This window comes from Dipodomys merriami, unplaced genomic scaffold (assembly GCF_024711535.1).
Source record: "Dipodomys merriami isolate MVZ:Mamm:240054 unplaced genomic scaffold, mDipMer1.0.p SCAF_2, whole genome shotgun sequence".
NCBI lineage: Eukaryota > Metazoa > Chordata > Mammalia > Rodentia > Heteromyidae > Dipodomys > Dipodomys merriami.
In genome coordinates this window covers 29,973,106-29,996,307 of record NW_027203381.1, presented here as the reverse complement: position 1 = coordinate 29,996,307, position 23,202 = coordinate 29,973,106, and the positions used below count along the sequence as shown (strand labels likewise).

Here is a 23,202-nt window from a genome sequence, read left to right as displayed (position 1 = left end):
TTTTAGGAGGGGTACCCCAAGACAAGTGACTTAAAACTTTTTCTTACCATCACTTTTCATATTTGCAAACAGTACAAAGAGCATTCCTCCCACAAACCCTTCTCAGAAAGGCCAAGCTCACTTCCACTATTGATGTCCTTCTCAACTTTTTGCTTAAGTATAGATATGTTGGTATGTGTTTATAGACACATACTCTTCTTTTTTCACAAATCAGATTATGCATTGCATTTTAGTCTGTAATTTGCATTTTCTTGAAGTTAAGAATACATCACAGACATCCTTTGAGATCCTCATATGAAGGTCTAAGGGTAAGACAGATGTATTTGACAATGAATTTTAAGGCAAAGAGAAGTACAAAGTTAAAGACAAAAAGACTCATTTCCTCAAAGACTTAAAGAAACAAAGCTCAAAATACATGGAAGCTAGGTTTTATCATTTTAGCTACACAAAAAGCATGTAGAGATCAGTAAAAAATAGACATCCCCAAATTAAAAATAAGTGAAGGATATAATCATATATCAGAAGAAATATAAATCATTCTTAAAGATATGAAAACTTTAACCTCACAAATTATAAAAAGGCAAGTTTTAATAATTATCAGCTTTGGTGATTTTTTTAAAATTTTCAACACCTCTAATACTGGGCATAGCAAGAATGTAATAAAATAGCTGTTCTGATCTCTCATAAAAGGGGCAAGATGTCAACATATTTTAATGAAAGAGAATGATCGATTAACTTTTATGACAGAGAAAAAAGAAGCCATATTGGATCTTTGTTTCAAAGCACTGAATATAATTCAACTGAATATAAATCAAGTTAATGCATGTAATTTTTTGAATTTTTAGAAAGAAAAATGTTCTCTCTAAATTATAGTTGAAAGAAATCTATAATATTTTAAATCAAATCTTGCTTTCTATTTTAATCAATGCATTGCCCAGTTATTTTGATTTTCTAACTTAAATATACTATTTTACTTACTTATGATGACCTTCTGAGAAATGACCATGAAATATAGCCTAAAGATAGCCAGCCCTTAGCTCATAAAATATTCATGTTATATAAGTTCATTTGTAAATTAGGTATTGAGAACTTTGCACGTCTTTTTTTTCCTCCAAGATACTATGGATCTTTCCCCACCTTGCCCACAAATATTCAATTGACCTATTGTGTGTTTAAAATGTAAGAGTAACCTCTCTCTGCCACAGGCTACATTCTAACGTGGTTTAAAAATCCAATTCAGGCTACTAGACGTGTATCTAGTCATCTCTTAGCAGCAACAAGAATCCTTGCCCCTTTCTTTCTTACACTGTGGAAGCATGTCATGTAGGCTTCCCATCCACAAGAGATACCTGTCCCAGTAACTCAAGTCCTGAGAGGAGACAGCCTGTGCTAAGAGACCAGAATCCAGGGCGCTCAGTCACAAAGTAATGGCTGTATATTATCAACAGCTGGGAAGAAGCCACATTCCTGGCAAACTACACTTTTCCACCTGTGTGGATTACTCTTAGGAAGCACGAGCACACCGAAGGAAACTACACCTCTCACACCTGGTTTGGAACCATCCCAGGAGGCTAAGTGCTATGTCAACCATTCCCTTTCACGTTTAAAATTACCCAATTTGAGCACAAATTGCATGAACCTCCATCTTTAGTCACATGTTCGTCTACCAGGAGCTGCTATTACCCTGAGTACAAAGTTGGTTGGTTTGTTTTTAAGGAAATGAACGGAAGTGTTTCTGAAAAGGAGAGGCTTTGGAAGCTTTCTTATAGGTGATCGATGGAAATAATAAAATGCATAATACTTTTATTAAAGGAGGGCTTTGATTTTTTTTTTTTAATGATCACTTCTTCTCTAAAGGCTCGAGAAGGAATTTAAGGAATGATTTGCTAGTGGCCGCGGATTCCATCACTAACACCATGTCCTCTCTGGTGAAAGAGCTGAACTCGGGTGAGTCCCTGCTGGCCTCACTGCTTTGCCACACTAGGATCCAGGGGCGTAAAGAGGGTCCCTTGGGGGCTTACTCACTGTCAAAGGCAAAAGGATACTTTAAAGGGCTATGCAATATTTTGCCAGTATATTTAGATTTTTGGCAACATTCATGTTTTGCTTATTAGAAAACTATTAATGTCCAATACAGAAACTTTGAAAAATGCAGAAAAAGAATTGAAACACTATAACTGACCTGTAATTATAGACTCTACTGTTAACAACTCTGGTGAGCTATGGGTGGTACTGAAGTTACTTTACAGAGTCAACTTTTTTTTTTTTTACAGTGAAAGCAGGGGTTATACTGTGGGGGAAAGACATACAAAGCAACAAAGAAATAACCTTATAAATGTGTTAGAAACAATCACATGAAAGAAAAAAAAAACATTTGAATACATATCTTAGGGTTCATTTCCCTAACATCACCTTATCTGACCTTTTCTGCTCAGAGTCAACTTTTTTATTTGTCTGTTTTGACTCTCTTGAGTTGGAAATTCATGATCATTTGAATGAAGCTAAAATGAATTTTAAATTCTGCCCAGAAAATGAATAGGATAAAATTCTGAGAGACTTTTTCTTCTTCTATTACTGTTAGCTAAACTTTAAAACTTTAGCAGGATAAATATGAGGTAAATATCAGTTACAAACACATCTCCATCTATTCTTTCAGTCTGACCTCGCAAGATATTTGTCTGGCAAGATATTTGTCTGGTAGTTGAAGATTATAGAAACTGTAAGATTTAAAACTTCTGGGCCTGGGAATGTGGCTTAGTGGTGGAGTGCTTGCCTAGGGAGTGTGAAGCCCTGGGTTCAATTCCTCAGTAGCACATCTACAGAAAATGGCAGAAGTTGGCACTGTGGCTCAAGTGGTAGAGCACTAGCCTTGAGAAAAAGAAGCTCAGGGACAGTTTTCAAGCCCTGAGTTCAAGCCCCAGGACTGGCAAGAAAAAAAAAAAGAATTGAAACTTCAATATTTAAAAAAAATCTGAGCCAGGCATTGGTAGCTCACCCCTGAAATCCTAGCTACTCTGGAGGCTAAAATCTTAGGATCACAGTTCAAAGCCAGCCCAGACAGGTAAGTCCAGAAGACTCTAATTAATTATAATTAACCAACAGAAAACTGGAAATGGAACTCTAGCTGAAAGTGGTAGATCATTAGCCTTGAACAGAAGTGCTAAGACAGTGCCCAGACCCTTCAATCCCTATGACCAACAAAAATATAAAAACATTAGAGTAATATTAAGTAATTTTAGGGAATACTTTTATGTGTTCCCTAAAAAGTGGAAGTTGTAAGAAGTTAGTAAAACAAAAATTCCTTATTATAATTCTCAGGTGAAAAAGAAAATGCTGTACATTAAATTTTTTATAACAATTCATCAATACCAAGTTGAATATTGTACAGCAGCAGACTAAAGTTAGTACAACACAGGTTGATTCCTATTAAGTGTATCCCTTATTTTGTTGGACATGAACTACCTAATAAGCCATTGTTTATTTTTTCAATTGAATCTGATCTACTAGAGGTGGGGAGTGAAACAGAGAGTAATGTGGATTCTGAATTTGCACGGACACAATTTGAAGATCTGGTTCCATCACCAACCTCTGAAAAGGCTTTTCTAGCCCAAATCCATGCCCGAAAACCCGGGTACATTCATGGTGGAGCTACCACAAGCACCATGCGCAGTGACATGTAAGTACCTTATGCTCAAAAAGAAAACAATCTGTAGGGGGCTATATGGAAATAGAAACATGTTTGTTTAGTTATTTACTTTGGAAGAGTGGTGCAATTTCCTTTCTTCTTAGACAAGGAAGAAGGGCACAGTGTTTAAATTTGTCTCTCCTATACAGTTTCTGGAGAGTAGCAGAATCTAAGCCCAATAGTGCATGCTGAGAACCTGGTTTAGCCAAAAACTGAGCACAGTGTTGTCTTTAGTCTATAATTAAGTTAGAGTCCCAGTAAGTGCCATGTAAGGTTTAAATGTCATGAATTGAAAATACATTTAATCCAATTAACCAATAGACCAACTAGCTTAACCTGGGTGCTGGCGGCTCATACCTATACTCAGGAGGATGAGATCTGAGTGTTCAAAGCCTTGGCAGGAAGTCCCTGAGACTCTACCCAAAACCCAAAATGGAGCTGTCGCTGAAACTGGTAGAGTGCTAGCCCTGAGCAAAAAAGTTTAGAGACAAGGCCCAGGCCCTGAGTTCAAGCTCCACTACTGACAAAAAAAGAAAAAGAAAAAGAACATCTTAGCTTAGCAAAACAGTCTACCACAGGGCATAACTTTCATACCAAACACATGTAAGTTAAAAATCACGTGAAATATAAATTAGTCTTCTTTAAAAAAAAAAAAAAAGCTCTGTTTCTGTGGAGGTGGGAGGAAAGGGATGGTAGGGGAAAAACAAAGGAGGAGGCAAAAATGCTTGATAGGATATGTACTCATTACCTTGCTCATGTAACTATAACCCCTCTATACAGTATTTTTACAATAAAAAAGTATATTTTTTTTTAAAAAGCTCTGTTTCCTAGGACTCGCATGCTAGTTTCAGAGAAGAAGTCATCCTGTCTTCTGAATTTGCCACATTTGCACTTAACAGGCCTCCGTGACACTGGAAAGACCCTTTTTAACAATGAGCAAAGATAACAACATATAAGTATTTGGATTAAAATTAGTAAATAAATAAACACTTGCTTTGCATAAAGCTATAGCTTTAAGCCTCGAGAAATAGAGGCCTATGGATCCAAGCTTTCAAAGCTGGAGGCCCATGGTGCTAGATGCTCAACACAAAGATTTACTTCTCTAGGCTTAGAATACCAATACCCAGTAGCTATATTTATAGCCCCTGAACTCTGGCCATTGAGACTCTCTGCTTTTCACCCCCAACTGGACTTCCAGTCATGTTAGACTCACCTTTCATCTCTTTAGAGCTTCTTACTCCCTTGTCCCAGTTTCTCTACCAAGTCTTTAAATACTTTTGCTTCCTGCCAATCCCATGTTGGCAGCTCTCTGGAACTCTTTAGCTGTCTGGTGTTAACAGCTCAGAGCTTCAGATAGAGATAGCCTTAGCTTCCTCTTGGTGCTACAACTGAGCTCTAGGCATCATCAAGAGTTCCAGCCATCTCCTTGTTGCCCCTGTGGGGGCTAGAATCCTGTTTTTTTGGTTTTTGTTTTTTAATCTTTGTGCAGCCAGTTCAGCCTGCTCTGCCCATGATAAAGACCATAGTAGGCAAAAGGTCATTCAAGAGCAGCCACTACTAAGGCTAAATATGGCAACCCCATGGGATCTATGTACAGGAGAGAGTATACAGACACAGAGAGAGTAAAGTCCACTTGTACTTGGATGGTAGTGCCACCAGAAATGGCCTTGGCATGTGCCTGGGTGACAGTTTCACCACTGGCCCATCTTACATGTGCACCAATCACAAGCCTTCCTTCTGAGCCAATCACAAGTTTTGCATTGCACCAATCACAGGCTCTCTGAGGAGGTATGCTCCTTCCTGTCCTGAGTGAACATAGCTTCAGGATGAGCAGGGTTACCTGGAGTGAGGCTTGCCTTGTTCAAAGCAGATTCTTTCCAAAGTCAGTACAGTAGCCACCCAGAGCGGTTTTGACTGAAGCAAAGTTGTAGCTTCCACAGTAACTGTAGTTGCAATGATTTTTCCAGATGGTATAGAGCTTCCTCAGAAGGTAGAGTGTTCAAAACAATCTAAATGACTAGGCTTGGTGACACACACCTGTGATCTCAACTAGTCAGGAGACAGAGGCAGACTTCAAAGCCAGCTAATACAAATATGAACTCAACTGTCTCAAAAAAAAAAAAAAAAAAGCACAAACAAGTAGTGGAATACTTGTCTGGCACTGGTATGTTCAAGGCCCTCCTGGATTCAGTCACCAGTAAGACACACACACACACACACACACACACACACACACACACACACACACACACACACACACACACACACAATGTTCTCAGTTACCAAAGAGAAGGCTAGTTGACTGACAACTCAAAGCAGCAGGTATTTAGGAACAGTCTATCATCTGTGTCATTCAAGGCACCAAAAAGCCCATTGGGTGTCTTGTTTTGCATATTCTCAAGAATGTTTTACATATGGACAAGAAAAAATGGTTAAAAGGTGCTAATAATAAAGATCTAGGAGGTCAACATTATTAACAATTATTTTAGAATGCTTAGTCCCTAGCTAGATACCTGTAAGGAGAGCCGGGTCCCTCTGATGCGTGTCATTTATCACCCAGTTAGGTCAGCGAGGTCCCAGAATCCTGAGTCAGCAGAAGGAACAAATACTGTGCAACAGCAGCACAATTAGGACTTCAGAGCCCAGCTTGGGAAGGAAAAGGGAAAGAGAAAATAGGGAAGAAAGGGAGGTGTTAGGAGAGTTATGAGAAACCCCCACAAGGGCCGGCAGAGGAGCTAGTGGATCACAAAACTGATGACAGAAAGACAGATGTTTCAGACTACTCTACCAAAACAAACTGGCTGTTTTAAAGACCCACAACAGAAGCTAACCAGAGCCCCTTCCACAGTTTTGGCTTTCAATCCAAGTTGTCAGTAAAAGATCAACAATTATGAAGTTATAGAGCGATCTGGTTTAAAAAGCCAGTTGGGAAGCCACGGCCTGTAAGATCCCAACAATACAGTCAGCATAATTTAAAAGTGTCAGATGACAGTGCTTCTAATCTTAGTTTGCTTGCCTGTCCTTTCCTCTGTAATTTAGCATTGTCTGATTTGTTATTTTTAAAAATGGTGAATTACCATTTGTAGATATATATCTTACCTTGTAAATACATATCCACTGGACTTTTTACTGTTAAGAATTTACATCAAATTTCTTTGTTCCAATTCTAAAATGCAAGAAACCACCACCATCACCACCACCTGTTCTACCTGTGGTGTGAAAAGCAGAAGAAGCTACCAACAAGAGATTTGGAAGTTAAATAGATGCAATTCTGCTGGCCTCAAATCGCAAAATTAAAAAAAAAATAACAAGGACATGTCCTAGAGGCATAAATGACCGTGAACATTTAATGTTTAGCCCAGAAACTTCTCCTGGACCACACTTTTCATTTTAGAGGTTATTTTAACATCTATACTGTATGAACATGTACTGTTTTGCCTGAAGAGTAGCTAGCTACATATAATTTAGATAGGGAATTTGGGTTCAGCTCCATGAAGCACATTGTATATTCTGAATGAGCAGATGGAGACAGAGCCCCACATTTGTGAGTGACAGCATTATTATTTATTTGTTTTATAGTGGAATTAGACACTGTAAATTGATTGCTCCAACTCAAAGCTAATATAAATGTTTATGGTCAAGAAGTAACAGTGAGATGTGCCCTCTGGACCTTGATTTGCTGATGTCATAAGACTTAATTGTACTATAAAGCTAAAGTTTGAATGTGTGTGCAGGTGTGTGTGCTTATGCACATGCCTGTGAGAACAACAAAGTACAACATAAAGAAGGTTAAACTACAGACATATGTTCTTAAGCATTATTTCACTAGAGGGCTCACTCTCCTTACAGATTCTGTTTAAAAAGCTCTGTATTGAGAAAGATTGTCCTTCAAAGCACAAGCTTACCTTTTTTAAGATTATAGAACATTTCAAAAGCCAACTGTTTCTATAAATTCTAGAAGAGCACAGATGGTCGATGATTTCCAGACAGCTCTAGAAAAAGGGTAAGAGCCTTGATCGCACATTTTTCGAAGCCTCTAGATTTGGGGATGGTTTTTGGTCGTTTGTTTTTAAGTTTGCATTTAGGTAAAAGAAGATATGAAACTTAAAAGTGACCTGGAGGATTAAAGAGAAATCAGTATGCCCAACAAACCCACAGCTAATCCATCAGATTCCACTCATCCATCTAAGATTTACTTCAACATGCCTTCTGTGGTTTATTCCCAGAGTTACAGAAGATGGAGATGCCTATGTGAGGCCTGACGATGAGAACTATGAGAATGATTCCGTCCGGCAGCTGGAAAATGAGCTGAAGATGGAGGAGTACCTGAAACAGAAGCTACAGGACGAGGCCTATCAGGTACAGGACTGGACCCATAGTGCACAGCACTCTCCTCTGTCCTTGGTAGCTGGGTCTTTCTCATTACTCACAAAGTTGGTGTTTCCTCCTTCTTTTCAATCTTCCTCTCAATGGCACATCATAAACCATATATCCCAGTCAGTAAAAATGTATTTCTTGTAGGTGCCATTCACTGTGTATTCTTATAAACTCCTGCCTGGAAACTGAAGAGACCTAAATAGAAACATGATGCCTAACAGTTTAAACTCCTCTAGGATCATTCAGAAAAAAATGCCTTTTTTAAAAAATACATAAATTAAAAATTAAGAGCTGAGTATGGTAGCACACTCCTGTAAATCCCAGCACTTAGGAGGCTGATATAAGAGGATTAGCATCAAATGCTCCAGGTCAGCCTGGGCTACAAGTAAAACCTGTTTAAAAAGTGAAATAAAGTGAGGCAGTGGCTCAAGCCTATAATCCTAGCTATTCAGGAGACCGAGATCTGAGGATCATGGTTCAAAGCCAGTCCAGGCAGGAAAGTCCGTGAGACTCTTATCTCCAATTAACCACCAGAAAACAGGAAGTGGTGCTGTGGCTCAAATGGTAGAGCACTTGCTTTATGCTGAAAAGCTCAAGGACAGTGCCCAGGCCCAGAGTTCAAGCCCCATGACTGCCAAAAAAAAAAAAAGTGAAATAAAGTCATAATAATTGGATAAAAAAACATGTATTATATATAATTATACTTTCCCAAATTCTTCATTGAATATGATACTATTTCTCCCTGAATTCCTCATTCTTCTCATTGACTTCCTCATGCTCACCTGATATCTAACATAATCAAACAGGTCGGGGGCAAATATTATTGAGAAATGCAGGGGAAGTGGTTATCTGCAGGTCCTGGTTCACCAGAGTGTGGAGAAGGATGGAGGATATTAACTCCTGAGAATTCACGAAACATAACATGCACTAATCACTTTTTCTAAAGGCAATGCATTTCCCCTATGGGCTTGGTCTACTGCCCTGTTTATCTTTCTGTGTATGCCCTTTCTTTTCTTTTCTTTTCTTTTTTAAATAGGTTTTTTATTACAAAAATACTGTACAGAGGGATTACAGTTAATGAGCAAGGTAATGAGTACATAACAATCTGGAGGTATGTTGGGTCTGAGAGCTCTGGTCTGGTGGGAATTAACTGCCTCCCAGCCCCCATGGCCTGTTGTTTCCCCATCAGCTTCTCTGTCCAGGAGCCACACAGGCTCCCTCCACATTCTATATCAGCAGCCACCCTCTTGCTCTGTCTGGATGACAGAGAAGCAGAGGGCGTAAATTGTCTACTGTTTCTCATATGTTTAGACTAAGCCTCAAAATATTTTCCAAGAAGAATGTAGCAGGATGGAAATTCAAGGGACTGAAATCCAAGAGTACCCCAATAATACAAAACAAAAGTGTTACTTCTCTAGAATGTTCCATTGGCCATGTCAGAAGTAACCAAATGTCATTCTAATCACACACACACACACACACACACACACACACACACACACACACACACACACACACACACAAATATTCTGTGTTGAGTCGTCTTATCTATGCTCCAAAAACTAAGTCACCTGTTTGCAAAATCACAAGTACTCTTTCTTTGCAATTCCTGTGGCTGGTCCACAAAAGGCAGGTCTCCTTGAATGGATACGGTAGGGTGTCTCCAGGACCTCTGATGGCCTTCTTCCACACAGCTCATGTGGTTCTGCACAGAGAGAGAGAGATGTGACTAAATAACCAATATTCTGGTTCCTACTCTTAAAGGAGGCTATTAGACCTCCCTCTTTGAATTCATACCTATTCCTGGATCTTAGTGACAACAGTACTAAAATTCCAGATGTTGCTTTTTTAAATGGAGGCAGCCTTTTACTATTCCACACACATATTAGACTTTTGCTGATTTAATGAATTGAGAATTTAGCCTTGTATGCGTAAAATAAAGGGAAGGAGACTTTCTACCTCATAACAAAACAAGCCATCTCTCTTCCCCAGACCCTCCCTTGTCTCCAAATCATAATGGGAAGTATGAAGAATTTTGAAAATGGGGTTTGTCTTTTGCAAATATTAATGCAAAAGTAAAACAAGATTAATTTTTGATAGCTGAAAACAGCTCAATATGTATTAGGAATTCTTTATTCGAAACCAAGGATAAGACTGATAGAAAGGTTTCTTGTGAAGGTAAAACTCAACCATCTTTTAGTAATAAACTCTTCATAGAAAAAGTAGAACATCCATTCAGCAAAGGAAGGAACAATGATCTATTCTTTTTTATTGTGTTATATGGGTCTAACTTGTTGGGTTCTAAAATTCTGGGATAAAGGAATCATGAAACCATGTTATTTGGTATATTCTGTCTCCTTTAAGAAAAAAAGTTATACAGCTTGGGAAAGAGTTTTGATTCCACAAGTCTGGATGGTTAGTTTGTGAAGAAAAAGCTTAAGAATACTTGGATGGGAATAAAACTTATAATTTTAAAAAAGGGTGATTCTATTGATGTCTTAAGATCCTACTGGAGTTTTTTCTATCTCTGGTAAGAAGTCTTTAGCTCCCTTTCTCTGTCCTTGGCCTTTCTTGTCTGGTGACTTTGAAGGGAAGGGCAGGAAAGGGGCTGAGAGAATATACCGTCCTCACTCAAACTGCATACGCTGGAGAACGATGAAGTGGTTTCCTTCGATGCTGTGGGAACAGATGGTGATTGGCTGGACTGGAATGCTTCTCTCATTCCTCAGGTGCTCTCTGTCCTTGTGCATGGCTTCCGGCCAAATAATTCACCAGCTTGACTGCACCACTGACTTGACATGTCACCTCTCTTGTTTGTGTCCTTTGTCACCCACAGGTCAGCTTGCAAGGTTGAATGCAATGCCCTTTTATCACTCTCCTCTCAAGTAAGTACCCTCTTGTTTAGGCGGCAACATGGTCACTCTCCACTGAATCCTGATAACTTGCAACATCAAGTCACAGCCACTCTCTCGTAGCTGTTTTGTTTTATGTGATAGAAAGTCCTCTTTCTCTGCTGATTGCAAAAGATCAGCTCCCATCCATGGAGCATTTCATGATAATCTCGTGAAGATCTACCATCATGGTATTGACTTGTTCTTTTCGTAGTTAGGGAAACCAGAGATGCCCCACAAGTCCTCTTTGGTTATGTCAGCAATGGCATCGGCGTTGCTGCCTGTTTAGCACTTGAGACGGAAAACCCAGTGAGTTCAGCATCCCTACATGGGTCAGCTTATTAGCAATGCCAGACTCAGGACTCCAACCACCAAATGTGTGTATCTTAACAAGTGTCAGCTAAATCAAGTATTATTTAAAAACTTCCACAAGCTTAGATTTTTGACAGAATTAATTCACACTCCTTGTGGAATTAATAGGATATGGATTAATTTGGAATTGCATTTTAAATTAGATGTTTTCACCCTGGGGAATCTACCTAAATACATGCAAAACCTTCCAGTTTATTTTCAAATATAGAAAAAAAAGTAGCACTTTCTATATATTTTTTTAAAGCTAGCAAAGACTATTAGTCCATTGGCTTGAGACTGGTGGTTTGAAACTTAGGCTTTGGACTCTGTTAGACCCATTTTCAGATGTGGGTTTTACCAGCATAAGTCTCGGCAAATTATTGACATATTCGAATCTCAATTTCCTCTGCACAATATGTCCTAGTATCTACTTCATGGAGAAATTGTACTCCCTAGAATATAGCCTTGAAAAAGCTCAACAGAGTTTCAGACACACTCTATAAATAATTGTGACCATGCACCAATGTGCCTGCCTCTTACTGTGTCCCACACTTCACAAGCAGTTCAACACCTAAGAGCTGCTATAGTATTTGTGTAAGTGTATAGGACCCACTAGGACTCAGAAGCCCTTTGTTCCCTATACTTTTATGAACATGGCCAAGACTCAGCTCTGTTCTATGGCTTGAGGCTACACTGTTCCAGAAGTCTAGATGGGTTTGCTGGCACTAGCTAATAGCCATGTCAGTGTTCCTCATGACAAGGTAAAGCTAATGAATGCACTCCCCACTTCAACCTGATGGTTCTGGCCCAAGGATTTGTGTCCACATTAGTGACTAGACCTTCTAACCTCTTAAGGTTAGAATCCCCAAGTCTATAGCACAGTTGATAGTAAACTCTATTAACCCAGGCTGCCAGTTTTAAAAAATGAAATCTATTTCTTAAGTGACATCTCAGTAATAAATACTATGCTAGTTCCAAGGCTGCTGGTCTGCATCCTATTTTATGCAAATTAAACTGATGGCCCTGGTTGCTGTGATGACACACACTTGCTGATGGACTACATGGACAGGAAGCTCTAACTGACCACCGCGTGTTCTTTATTTGGGTTTGAGAGTGAAACCAACACTGCACGCTCTCTCCATTCACTTTGACTCCAGTGAGAAACATTCCCAGGACCCGTTGCTGAAAATATTCCGTCCAGTTTCAACAAACCTAGCCCCAAGAGAATAGCCTCTTTCCTTTTATAACGTTCTCTTTCTCTTAGCCTGTGTATTATTGTAAGCATTGGTAGCTACCTCTTAGAAAAATATTTCTGTTCAAAAATGGCCTTGATATAAACTCACATTTTTTAAGAAAAAAAATGACAGTGAGTTTTTTTTCTTTTTTTGACCTTTAGAGACTTAATTTTTGGCAGTGAGAAATGACACAGCTGTGAGCTCTTCATTTGTCGCATGAGGGTACTCTGTCTCTCTCTCTTTCGACAGCTCTGTAAACATGAAGCAGCCTGTGGCTAACTCAGCCGCTTAAGCAAAATCCATTTAAAACCTGATGGAACGTTACAAATACTAGTGGCTTTCCATCTTTGTAGGTAGTTGTAGCCTACTGCAGTTTTTCTTTGTGTAGCCAAAAATATGATTCAATTTTTAGAAGTTTATATGATTCAAATAATGTTGTTTGGGCCCCTGACTGTACTCTAAGTCCAAAAATTATAATAAATTCTATATATCTCTTAACCAACTTCACTGGCTTGACATCAACTTGTTAAGCCAGAGCCCTACATAAAACCAAAGGTGGGACCCCAGAAACACAAAGATTCAGTTTCTGCTCTAGTAGGACTTCTGTATGTATTTGGAAATAAATACACATTTACCAGCAGCAGAATAAATGGTTTGTTGCTCTTCTACTAACCTCTGTTGAAGAAACAGTCTATGAAATGGTTAGTGTTCATCTTAGTGTCCTCCAGGACATCATTTTTGACCTGCTCAGATCTTGAATTTGTCCTTTTCCCATCCTCTACTCCATGAAATACTTCCATTATCCAGTTACACCCTAGCTTCGGAATTTAGAGGTTGGAGGCAGGTGTGATAGCTCACACCTATAATCCCAGCTCCTCAAGAGGCGGAAATGGGAAAGATTGTAGTTGGAGACCAGACCAAGATAAAAGCCAGCAAGGCCTCTATCTCAATAGAAAAAAAAAAAAAAAGCTGGATGTGGTGTTGTGCAAATATCACCACAGCTACAGAGGAGGCATAAACATGAGATTCTTGGTCCAGGCTGAAAATAATGAAAGTAAAAATGGCTAAGACTGTGGTTCTTTTTGGTAGAGCTCTTGTCTAAATTCAATCCCCAACACTACCAGATAAAGGAAGGAAGGGAAGGACAGAGGGAAGGAGGAAGGAAGGAAGGAAGGAAGGAAGCAAGGAAGGAAGGAAGGAAGGAAGGAAGGAAGGAAGGAAGGAAGCAAGGAAGGAAAGAAAGAAAGAAAGATTTGGATCATGGAAAGTATATTTTTTAATCAATTTGATCTTCTGAAAATGAATCAGTGGCCTCACCTCCTTTCCAAAAGGCAGCACAAATATTTCTGTTTGTGATGGCTTTAACCATCCAGACCCCTCGAGGATACCTCTAGGTACCCCTTGAGAAAGAAACTTCACAAGGAGGCCTTGCTGTCCTCTCTCCTCCCAGATGCAACAGCAGCACACAATGTCTTAGAATATTCATCCCTAATTTTCATGGGAAGGAAGTTCAGTGTGTGTGTGTGTGTGTGTGTGTGTGTGTGTGTGTGTGTGTGTGTGTGTGTGTGTGTGTGTGTGTGTGTGTGTGTGTGTGTGTGTGTGTGTGTGTGTGTGTGTGTGTGTGTGTGTGTGTGTGTGTGTGTGTGGTGTATGTATTGGGCTAAGAGGGGGAATCCTAAGCTTCATAACCCTGATTTAGAAACAGCTTCTATCTTTAAAAAAAAATTACACATTCCTTATTCCCAGGCAAGCTATAGTCAGACAGATGATGACATAACATGAAAGCTGGAGGTGATGGAGAGCCCTGTATCCACACAGAGGAGGAGGAGACCAGCCTGGCAAAGCCTCACCCTCGCCGGAAAGAGGAGCCACCACACCCCGCAGCTCCTGGCAAACCCCCATCCCTTAAGATGTGTTCTGATGCCTGTAGTGCAGCTAACTTTTTGTTCTCAGATTTGTAGTTCTTCAGTGTGTGTTTTAGAAGGGGGTGGGGGAGGGGAGAACAAGACTTCTGTTCCAAGCTAATGTATCAGCTCCATCTTCTGTAACATGGCTCATTCCTGGTTCAAAACAAACAAACACAGGCTGAGAATCCATGCTGCTGTTATACACGGTGGCAGTATTAACACGCATTTCCAATCTTGTACATGATCGTAAACCTGTCCAGTTTACAAAGACAATATTAACACTGTTTATAGCTAAACATTTGATTTCAGGATACTTTAGAACTGTAGCAAAACAATTTACTAGACTCTGTACAATGGTTTTTCCACAGCAATTGGGGGGGGGGCGGGGGCGGGGAAACAACCATTAGCAATTATTCACTCATCCTGAAAGAGTTGGTTCCTGAGTGTTCAGACTCAGAGCCCAGAAGCCAGGGAGGGAGGGGTCATTGGCCTGAAGTTGACTGCAAGTCTCTGTGAGCAGAGACATGAGCCAACCACCAGGAATAACCCATTCCTTGGGGCCTCTTTCCAATGTAGGGTTGGTTCCTTTCAAGATTCTCTTAACAAGTCAGCCATAGAACTTAGTGTAAATATTTTTTTCCAAATAGATATCATATTCAAAACAAAAAAGAGACAGCATTCAAATTATATAGAATCTAGTTTTTAAAATCAGCACAGATCTTCTTAAAACTGTGAACTATGTTTTGAAATACTCGTTACTAAAGCTGTTTATAAACCACAGGTGCCATAAAATCCCCAAATGGACTAAAGTGATCGATGCTCTTCCATGGTCTTGTTCCTCTCGTGTTAGCTTTAGGAAGCATGTCATTCACCACACTGCTCATTCACAAGTCCCCTCCCCCCTCCACCCCGTCAGGTTGTTCGGAGGCCTTCAGCTTTAAATGTACAGGCTTAAAGTGCGCTTGCAAACCGTTCTCTCTCCTTTTATTTCTGAATGTGGATTGCCTTAGCTGGCCACCTCGTGTTCTGCATGCAGCTTTGTGTGGTCATATGAAAGGAGACAGGCTCTTCTACATTGAGTTGGGAGTCTTGCACTCAATGACAAGCTACTGTCAAGGACAAGAGAATGAAAGACTGGGTGGTCCTTTAGACAGAACCACTAAAGAACCACTCTTAGGGATTCTGGGGAAAATGGAAATGTAATCATTTGTTTCAAGATATGAAAAGGAAGAAAAGCTTGCGACATACTGACATATGGATATATCATAGTTAAATGAGCAGCTTCTCTGGAATTCCCGATGTTCGTTTAAAAAGAATGAACATCACTGGAGAACACTGGTTCTCCAGATATGGTCCCCACACCTGTGCATCAGCGTCATCTGGGCATGTCATACAAATGCAGATTCTTACCCATTAACCCAGGCCTACTGAATCAGAAACTCTGGGACTTGGGCCCAGCCATCTGTGTTTTGTGCTAATCAGCCCTCCCAATGATTCTGAGCCTTGCTAAAAGGTGAAAATGACTGCTTTACAATAAGGGTGTACAATAAAGTCTCTGAAAAGGCTTTATTTGGAATAAGTAAGAGAGAATCTATGTCAACCTTAGAGCTTTAGCCATTTAATTTTGCTTCCATGGCTGTCATGAACCTTCTCCTGTCCCTGACATCTGGCCTACAGTGGAAGGGTGGCAGCTGGGAGCATCTCTCGTTTTCAAATGCTCTCTTCAGGGGGCCATCAGATGTTCATGCCTCTGCATCTGATTAGAAGCCATCTCCTGGGCTTGCCTTTGGAACAAAATCACATGGGGATAGCAAAGTGCTCAATTAGTATCAGGAAGGACCCCATGCCAACCCTGGATCTACTTAATCATACTCCCCTCCAGAGAACCCACCTAACAAATGTCCCTGAGCACAGGCTAGCACCAAAGTGGCACAACTGCACTGTTCTCTGATTTCTTTGCACAGGTGGATTTTATTGCGGGTTTTGTTTGGTATGTCTTAACATTCATCTCTCTTCCACTGCCCATCCTCTGTGAACCCATACCTCTGTAGATGGAGCAGGTGGCCATCGGTGCCTCACATTCAATACTGAAAAACCACTACATCCCAACTACCTTTATTGTTGTCAGCTCAAAATCAGAGCCAGGGAATTCCTGATTTCAGAACTGAGACCCTGTAAGTGGCCCTCAGCCACTGACTGGACTGAGCTGACCTGTGTTGTGTCTTTGTGTTTCTACATCTAGATGTGAGTCTAAGGTTTGAACCAATCTACTGAAAAACCCTCTCCCTAGCCATAGCTTTCATTCAGCCAACTCCACTACTTGGTCATTGGTACGTACCATTGTACAAAACGATTGCCAGGACTCTGAAACTGTCACCAATGACCAGTTTCTCACTAACCAGCCACCTTTTCTTTCTCTTAGCTCCACGTCAGCACAGAGACCAGACTCAAGCACCCTTGCCCTGTAACCGAGACAAAATGGCGTGTGTCGTTTTGGGTTTTTGTGGTTGTGGGTGGTTTCCTTTCATTGGCTCTCCAAATGTACTTTTGGGGATTGTTCTAAGTACAAACCCAGCAGGTTTCATCTGTCTTGTCCATTAGATACAACTTTATCTTACAGGGGTACTTTTTTTTCTTGTTCCACAATAACTGCATATCTGCCTTCATCGGAGCTGATGGCCTATTAATGAGCACTGGTCTAACACAGCCATCCCTCCCCCACAGCACCACATTCATGAAGGAGGGTGGAATCTACTGTATAGGATTCAGGAATCAGTTGTGGTTGGTCAGGACGGAAGTTGGGGTAAGTTGGTGGTTAGAGGGAGATTGCTGGAGATTAAGTAAATGGATTGATGTATGATCTACTATAAGGCAGGGAAGGTTCATTTGTAAGTAGTAATGTGAACTGAATTGCATTAAGAGTGTGGCCTTTGTCGTGATATACTATGTATTTTCTTATATGCATGAGCCAAAGTGTTGCAACATAAGTTAGCACTGATGTCTGCTTTGATTTTGATCATCTTCATCCACTCTTATTAGTTCTTGGCTGTTAACTATAGATAGATCTTGTAAACCTAGCAGCCTTGGGCTGCTGCATTCACCTGGTTCAATTCCACACAAGGAGCCACACAAAAAAAATTAAAATCAATAAATAAAAATTCCACTATGTCCTCAATAGAAAGGACATTTTTACATTGGAACCAAAACGAAGGAAAAAATCAGAAGCATTACATCTTGTTGACTAATTAACTTCAGACATTTGTAATTATGACTACTGTAATTTGACACCATTTGAAACAAGCAATTCAGAAACACTAAAGATTTCACAATATTCATTGGTATTGTAATAAAACTATTGTATGGACTTTTTGTATTGTTGTTAAGTATTGTTTTGTGTGTGTGTGAGTGTGTGTGTTTGTGTGTGTGTGTGTGTATGTGTGTGTATGTTGGAACCTCCTGGGGACATGTTATATTTTGAAGTGATTAAACTATTTAATTGTGTGTCTATATTTTGGAATGGAATTATTTCTTCATTAAAAATGTTTTTTAAAACACTACATCTTGTGCGTTTCATTTCTTGGATTCGATGAGTCTTTTCCTAGACCAACATAGCCACATGGAGGCAAGACAAGCCAGCACTTGCTGTGTGGGGCAGGGCCCATAGCGGGAAGGTCAAGGCAAAAACAACATTTCACCTTCTCTTGACAGCCACCGGTGATTCACACCTGTAGTCATACCTACTCCGAGGCTCTCAGTTCAAAGCCAGTCTGAGCAGAAAAGTCTTTTAGATTCTATTTCCAAAATAACAGCAAACAGCAGGGCTAAGGATGTGGCTCGAGTGGTAGAGAACCAGGCAAGCAAGCAAAGAAAGCAAAGGAAGGAAGGAAGGGAGGAAGGAAGGAAGGAAGGAGGGAAGGAGAGAAGGAAGGAAAGAAGGAAGGAAGGAAGGAAGGAAGGAAGGAAGGAAGGAAGGAAGGAAGGAAAGGAGGGAAGGCAGGGAGGGAAGGAAGGGAGGGAGGGAGGGGGGGAGGGAGGGAAAGAGAGAGGAAAGGAGGGAGGGAGGGAAGAAAGAAGAAGGAAAGGTTTTTTCTTGCTTTATCCCCTGTAAATATTTAAAGTGGTATTTTGTTTTTAAAATATGGAAAAATATACACCAAAATATTAATATTCTAGAATATGGAGTTATGGATGATGATATTATTTTGCTAATTATACTACTTTATCTTCTCCAGGCTTCCTACCATAGATATTTAAAGCTCAGGCTGGCTTTGAATTGCAATCTTCAGATCCCAGCCTCCTAGGTAGCTAGGATTACAGGTGTGAGCCATCAGCACCCAGTCTGCTTTACTCTTTACCATAGCCAAGATACAGAATTAGTCCAGATGCCCCTCAGTGAAAACATAGATCAAGAAAATGTCACACACACACACACACACACACACACACACACACACACACACACACACAATGGAATTCTGGTTATCCATCAGAAAGAATAGTATTATACCATTTGTATGGAAATAGAAAGACTTGAAAAAATTATATTAAGCAAAGTAAGCCAGACCAGAGGTCTATATGGTTTCCTTCATTTGTGGTAGCTAGAACGCACCTATAAATCTGTAAGTGAACACCCTGGTTGCTATATAAGTGGTTACAAATGAATTAACTGAAGTATATGGACTCTGGAGAGCTCAAATAGTACAATTCTTTAGAAAGACTAAGTCAGTGCCCAACAAAATAAATACCAGGAAATGGGTACTTGCAATGTGGGAGGAGGGAAAAGGGGAGAGGGGTAGAAGAACGAAGAGGGAAAGTGAGGGAGAATACAGTCAAGAATTCATTGTATATACCACAGAATTGAGGGAAAATAAGGGAAGGGGTGGGTCGAAGGGAGCTGAACATGTCTCTTTATGGCTTTTCTAGCTTGGAAGCAGTTGTATCAGAGAATATCTGGGTAGTACCTAGTATACAAGCTTTCCAGTCAAGACCTCTAAGATAAATTTATTTTTGCTTATTTTGGAATTGTTTCTTGACAGACATCTTTCCCTCTAGTAGTGGAGTGAGGCTAGGGAGGAAGGCATGGGGGTCAGTATGCCTACCTTAGGCGGAGGAGCCTTTTATACATTCAAGTATCATCTATGTATGTGGACACACACCCCATGAGAATACAGTGTTGATTTACTGAGACATATCTTCCAAATATTATAAATGTATTATTAACGTTATGAATCTTGTTTTCAGAAAATCATATGCTAAACAGTGGCACTACAAACAAAAAATGCAATACGCTCCTTTTTTTCCAGCCCAACGGTTTATACTGCAGTTGAGTTCTCATACTAACTATCCAGGAGTTCCAGCAGATTCCACAAGTGATGAGTAAAATTTTCCTCAAGACTCTTCCCACTTAAGAAGACCATCCTAAGTATATGGGAATGCTCATATTTGCAACTAAGCTATAACTTCAAGCGTTCCCATGATCCCCTCAGGCTAGAGAACTCATTAGAACAACTCACAGAATTCACAGAAAGCAGCATACTATTAGAATTTGATTGTAAAAGACATAGAGCAGGAAGTACCAAATGAAGAAAGAGGGCAAGGTCTGGCTAGTGGGTGAAGTCCTAGAGCTGCCATGCCTTCTCGATGCAGAATCTGGTAGAATCTAGTTATCTCTGTCATTCCGTCACTCTCCCACTCTATGTATTGTGTCCAAAGCGTTTGTGTCTGAAGCTCTGGGGCTTTGCAGTACATAGAGATGATTGATTAAACCAACTGAACTCTAGCCTTCTCTCATGAGGTTGGCCTAGCCCCAGTAATCATTTAATCAAATGATAACATTACTAGTGACCAATATCTATCCTGAAGCTACCTGGAAACCCACAAAGAGTCACCTCAATAAAATAAAAACAACCTTGTCACTTAAGAAATGCCAGCACTTTTTTGAAGCTCAATGCCAGAAGTCAGGTACAAAGACCAGATACATTCTCCATCATTGCATGCAATGATACTTGCTTTTATATTTGCCTACATAGTCATCTTTACTGGGCTCCTTCTTTCTACATATAGCTTTTAGACTGAATGTATATTAGAGAGCAGATTTTTCATCTTCCATAATTGGAAGGCCACACATAATTCCTAAAACTTTACAAATGAGAAAAGAATAAAAGATGTTGAAGAGTAGATAAATGTCAAAAGAATTAACTCAAAGTATTGAAAGCAGTTTGTCTCCTAAGTTTGGAAGAGTGAAAACTTTTGATTGTGGTTTTATTAATTAGCATATATTAGTTGCATAAAATGTTGCTTCAGTGTGACATTCTCCTACATGCATATTACCTACTTTGGTCATCTTCCCTGTATGCCCTCCGGTCTTGTCGGGAATGAGAGGTAGGTCTGGATGAAGAACACTGAAAAAGCTGAGGGTAAGAATTTTTCCGGTCGTAGTGAAGTTGGGAACAATGTTACTCTGAAAATCCAAGTCCTTTCTGGTATTAAATAAAAGAAGAATGTTACCTTTGGGGGTTACTATCTGAAAAATGCCAGATAGTTTCTCTCTGCTGCAAAGAGAACCTTTGATGAAAAGAGAGAAAAAAAAAAACATTTTAACAGGATAAGAGAGAGTCATTATGCAGGAAACTCAATAACAACCACAAAAAAATCATGAAAAGTACACCAGCAAATGGTTAGCCAGATTCAGCACACTAAGATGACCAAATGATTTTTCTTAGACCCCTGACTCTCACTGTTCCCCACAGGATTACTTGTTCAACTGTGAGAACATATGGCTTCCCAGACATAAAGCCTCTAGAAGCATATACCATGAAAGAAAAATGAACACTGGGTAGTGTAAGGGACAATCATCAAGATTTTCCCGAAAAAAGCACCAAATCAGTTTTCCAATGATCATTTAATGCTACATTGCAACTTTGCATGAGTTCTGCAGAGCTACTAAAATGTATCCTAGGACAATAATTTTGGCCTGGCCTGGTCTGATGAAGGGAAAATAACTTCATTGCTTTTGCACATGTACTTGTTTCCCAGATTCTAAACCTATGGTGAACAAGGTCTACCCTCATTTCAGACATCAACCAATCCAATGCCAAGTGCAAAGAGTTGAGCCATAAACACAGAAGGAATGAAGAAATGAAGACAGTATTCCTCAGGCTGCTGTTCTATCAACAATCACAGATAAGATTATTCATGGTGTCTTTGGCATAGACTCTAGCAGAAATAGGAGGTTGCTAAGGCAACCCAGCTTTTCTAGAACTACATGGAAGTGATGGTTTTCCTGGGAAGGGAAGACACACTGAGTTGTTGTCTGACCACTAGGCTGTGAAGCCAGCACTTTTCTCAGAAAGCAATTTGTAGTTTGCCTGACAGTCCCATTTTAGCCCTGAAAATCCCAAGTGCTGAGAACCCGTCCCCATAAACGTGAGCAAGGTTGGTCCCCCTGGAAAAGAAAACAGGTAAGAACACTTCAGCATTCCAGCAGGAAACAATTCTCAACCAAATTCACATCACAGAACATGTAAAACAATGGAGCAGGACATTTTGAGGACAGAAAATGTTTGCCATGAAACAGGTGGTTGTTTCGTGTGGTTTTTTTTTCCATTAAAAGCTTAATGTTACCAAGATTTTATTCTAGTGTCTTGCTAGGGTGTGTTAGTTGCAAAATTCACTTTGAGGTATCTAAAATGAGAATAGCTGTGGTTTCACTTTAGGGTTTACAAAACCTGTGTGTTCTAGTACCTGCCTATATATCTAGATGGTAGAAAACCTGTCAAAATTAAGCTAAATTTTTGCATAACCGATATTGGGCTTTTAAAAAATGTGATACAGTGATTGGCTATAAGAATCAAAGAAAAAAAATCAAAGAATGAGCCAGGCACTGGTAGCTCATGTCTGTAATCCTAGCTACTCAGAAGGCTGAGATTTACCACCAGAAAGCCGGAAGTGGTGCTATGGATCAAAGTGATAGAGCACTAGCCTTGAGCAAGAGATCTCAGGGATAGTGACCAGGCTCTGAGTTAAAAGCCCACAACCAACAAAATCAAAAGAGAGAGAGGGAGAACCAAAAAATGCTCATGAGGATACCTCAGAAACTTTAACCAAATCATTAACTGGCCCTCACATTTCCTTTTAAGGGAAAATGTCATTCAGTCCATCTAGAAGCAGAATCCCAAGCTTTAGACATGCATTTATGCAGGAGTAAGATGGACTCAGCCTTGAGTCTCTCATGGTACTGTTTTATAAAATTCTCCACTGTAATTTCAACGGGCATTGGAGAACTCTGTAAAGAAGCTTATGTTCTTGACATCCAATTGGGGACATGCAATATGACCCTTGGAGATTTTTTTTCATTTATTCAATCAAAGAACAATAAGTACTCAAAGACTTACATCTTTGGTGAAATAAAGAAAAGTTGCCAATTTCTTCTTTCTGGATTAGCTGCTGACACAGTGGGATTTACAGATGACATTACATAATGCCCCCAACCTGTGATTTATGTAGGCAATGGGTTCTTTAATTTTCTTGATAATTCAAGGGTTGAGATAGATAACAAGTAAATTATGATAACTTAGAAAACTAGAACATATCACAAGTTCCGTAAGAGTTCCTTGAGGCTTCCTGGGTGAGCAGATACCTACAGTTCACCTCTGAATGGTTTATTATCACCAGTAGCTGGCCATTCATTCGACTGGAAATACTGTCTGCTCATTGGTAAATCCAATGAAGATTATTTTTGGCTGGAGATTTAAACA

The 23,202-nt window shown here is 39.9% G+C and overlaps 1 protein-coding gene across 10 annotated transcripts in view; it reads left to right on the top strand.

The window, feature by feature from the left end:
- The window catches only part of Dtna (dystrobrevin alpha), a 333,587-nt gene extending 315,589 nt beyond the window's left edge, over nucleotides 1–17,998 (top strand). For 5 of the 10 annotated variants that reach the window (XM_070029341.1, XM_070029340.1, XM_070029345.1 and 2 more), the window contains 4 exons: nucleotides 1,858–1,947; nucleotides 3,508–3,676; nucleotides 7,912–8,044; nucleotides 16,869–17,998. In XM_070029341.1, the coding sequence (XP_069885442.1) occupies nucleotides 1,858–1,947; nucleotides 3,508–3,676; nucleotides 7,912–8,044; nucleotides 16,869–17,009 (533 nt within the window). In that variant the 3' untranslated portion in view covers nucleotides 17,010–17,998. Of the gene's footprint in view, nucleotides 1–1,857; nucleotides 1,948–3,507; nucleotides 3,677–7,911; nucleotides 8,045–10,898; nucleotides 10,948–14,285 lie in introns of all 10 variants that reach the window. The other 5 variants (XM_070029343.1, XM_070029346.1, XM_070029347.1 and 2 more) reach the window with 3 other exon arrangements.
- Nucleotides 17,999–23,202: the final 5,204 nt, after the last annotated feature.